At 42.8% G+C, this 2,798-nt stretch overlaps 1 protein-coding gene across 1 annotated transcript; it reads right to left on the bottom strand.

Annotated features, from left to right (window-relative positions):
* Nucleotides 1-1,766: 1,766 nt before the first annotated feature.
* LOC138001264 (uncharacterized) lies at nt 1,767-2,442 on the bottom strand. Its single transcript, XM_068847912.1, has 2 exons — nt 2,077-2,442; nt 1,767-1,988 (listed from the first exon to the last, which is right to left on the bottom strand). The coding sequence occupies exons 1-2, from the start codon at nt 2,440-2,442 to the stop codon at nt 1,767-1,769; spliced, it is 588 nt and encodes a 195-aa protein (XP_068704013.1).
* Between the last annotated feature and the right edge of the window lie 356 nt (nt 2,443-2,798).

Genomic DNA, 2,798 nt, shown 5'->3' with positions numbered 1-2,798 from the left:
GGCGGTTTACAGCGTACATTTTTTGCATTGGTCGTAACTGGAATGTATACTCCAAAATATGGTGAGACACTAAGTTGTGTATGTACAAAGCACCAAACGATCTTACTAAAGTTTTACTTCGTTTAAATATGGTGTTACCAGAACAATTTATGGAAGCTAACCATTTCAAGTCGGCGCTTAGACCAAATCACTGGAGATCAGTGGCTAAGCCATCAGTTATTCTCTACCTAAACAGAGTGTTGTATATCTGCTAAAGCGGGTTAACACTCAGGCCGGGGTTGCTCAAATCATGGTTAGCGCTAACCAGCGTTAACCTACAGGTTTTTATGCCTCTTAACAAACGGTTAGCGTTAACCGGTTGTTCAAAAGGTGGATAACGCTATCCAGCGGATAAACAATAGCAAAACCAATTGAGTTATCCTGTGGATAGTGATGCAGGTGTTGGATAGCGCTATCCACCCTTCGAACAACTGGGGCTGTCAGATATTGCCACGTAACGCCAACAAATAATTACACATGTATATGTGTCACGAAGCGTCTCACCTTATTTTGGGGTATCTAGTCATATTCTAGTCATATGAATCAAGGGGGTAATTTCTAAAGAAACTGTGGTGCTTTGTCGGTGGGGAAGTAGTATACAAAAATTTGGTTTTATCAACGGAGTTGATAATGTAAATTAGCCACCGTATAGAGATTCTAAAGGCTGACGTTTCGAGCGTAAGCCCTTCGTCAGAGCGAATCGAGATTGGATTCGCTCTGACGACGGGTGGATAGCGCTATCCACCGCTTGGATCACTATCCAGAGGATAACTCAATTGGTTTTGCTAGTGTTTATCCGCTGGATAGCGTTATCCACCTTTTGAACAACCGAGGCCTGCCAGGGCCGCTTGATCGAAGCCGCCCACTCTCCGCAAAAGACAATCGGAGAAGAGCGTCTGTGATTGACCTTTAGTTATCGTTTTCCGAAATAATTTTGAATATATTATTAAGTGACATACGCTGACCAAAATTTGCGTGGCTCATATTTCTGTGAAGCTGAATTCTCAAAATGGTGGTCAATGAGGCAGATTTCAAACGTGCATTGAAGAGCGTCTCCGGAAGTTTTAAGGTACCTTGGTTTTATAGCATAGAAGCACTCTTTAAAGGAAAGGATGTATTTGCAAGCCTTCCAACCGGGTACAGCTCTGATCTTCAGAGCAGCACAGATCGTTGCCGATGAGCTGTTATTTTCCTCGATATGTCCAGATCTCAAATCTTCCAGGGCAACACGCTTTGTAGATTGTTCCTGAGAATGGCTAGGCTGGTCCGAGCAAGGCGTTGGGATTGCATTGACTGGTAAGGGATAGCGGAAGACCTTTCCGAGTGGACAATCTTTTGATTAGTGCTATATTCACCTTGTGAAGATTTGTCAGGAGCGCTTTCGTTTTTTTTTAGCGCTGACAACAATCCCTACAAATGTACATAGAATCGATTTCCACTTTACACTCCATAGATAACAATTCCGCTCGTACTTTAAAAGAAAAACCTCTTTGACCATCAAAAAGATTTGTATTCGTATTTTTTACCGTGTGCAAAGTACACACGAACTCGTAAAATTCCTATGATACAATATCATCTCCTCAGTTGAGAATACAAACATCGCAAACCCTTGCTTATAAAATTAGGCGTATATAACTTGCATAATGGTCGGATACGGTTTCTAAACGCGGCAATGAGTGCTGCACAAACCGCATGAAATATCAACTGTTGCCTCACTTTTCATTGTCTCAGGTACTCCTGCCCTCATTCGTTGAGAATATAGCTGTTGTTTTTTTTTTCTTAGTTTGCCTATTTTCTACACGATGGTAAATTGCAAGCTCTATATAACTCATGTGTTCATGCACCCATCTTCCATCCTCCTTTTTCCATGAAAAGTGTTCAGGAGAGGGAACTGCTTGCTCTGACATCTGGCACGTTGTCCATATTTCCGCTTGGTGCAGTAGGGCATCCTTTGCGAATGCAAAAATAGAAAAGAAATTAAATCATAAAGGGTGGCTATAAAATTATAACAAAGATAATTTTATGCTGGCACATTACCTTTGTAGGCGGAAGCTTGTCCGTCGCTCTGGAGTTCTGGCAAAAGAGCTCCATCCTTGCCTTGTTGATGCGGTCAAAGGAACTCAGCTTATCAAATAGGATGATGGTGAGCCTTTTGATGCGCTTGGAGTGCTCTGAGTCAAGCTTCAGCTCATGGAATGGGTCTATGGCGAGGAATTCTGAGGTTATTGTTAGATCTGGGTATAGCAGCCATGCTTGCCAGGCTGACGACTTGCCTTTTCCACAGAAAGCTGATTTGGTGTCACAGTGACTCAGAGAGTGGAATACTGGTAGCGATGTTGACCGCGTTTCACCGAGCCCTGCACGGATAGCGTTGACACTCAGCAACTTGAAATTGCGCCCCATTCCAAACACTACCCAGAGGGCTAAGTTGGGCTGAATTGTTTTCAGGTGGTGAAACGTTCCTACCAGGATAACCACGACATCTGTGTTGACAGTTCTGAAAAAAACTGTTGAAGTTTGCTCAGTTTCAATGACGTGACGAACATCAACGACAGTCCTCGTGTCCGCCTCCTCGTGGTTGCATTGGGGCATGGGTGTGCTCGATTCGATGGAGATCACAGGTACGCCTAAATGGTATACAAAGAAACTAGACTGATCAGTTGACGTATTTCTCATACAATTGCTTTTAAAATTGCTTTTATTCCCTATCACACATATAAAAAGGTTTGCATCGTTTTCAAATACCTGACGTCACGTAA

Source organism: Montipora foliosa, chromosome 4, assembly GCF_036669935.1.
Source record: "Montipora foliosa isolate CH-2021 chromosome 4, ASM3666993v2, whole genome shotgun sequence".
NCBI classification, from domain to species: domain Eukaryota; kingdom Metazoa; phylum Cnidaria; class Anthozoa; order Scleractinia; family Acroporidae; genus Montipora; species Montipora foliosa.
The sequence above is the reverse complement of the archived record's forward strand: the minus strand, read 5'-3'. Positions and strand labels throughout refer to the sequence as shown.

What these genes read in the sequence shown, in the direction of transcription:
- LOC138001264 (XM_068847912.1), bottom strand. Translation starts at nt 2,442, where the DNA reads ATGGGGCGCAATTTCAAGTTGCTGAGTGTCAACGCTATCCGTGCAGGG. An exon ending in ACAAGCTTCCGCCTACAAAG is followed by an intron (nt 1,989 to 2,076) that starts GTAATGTGCCAG and finishes GCATTCGCAAAG; the next exon opens with GATGCCCTACTGCACCAAGC.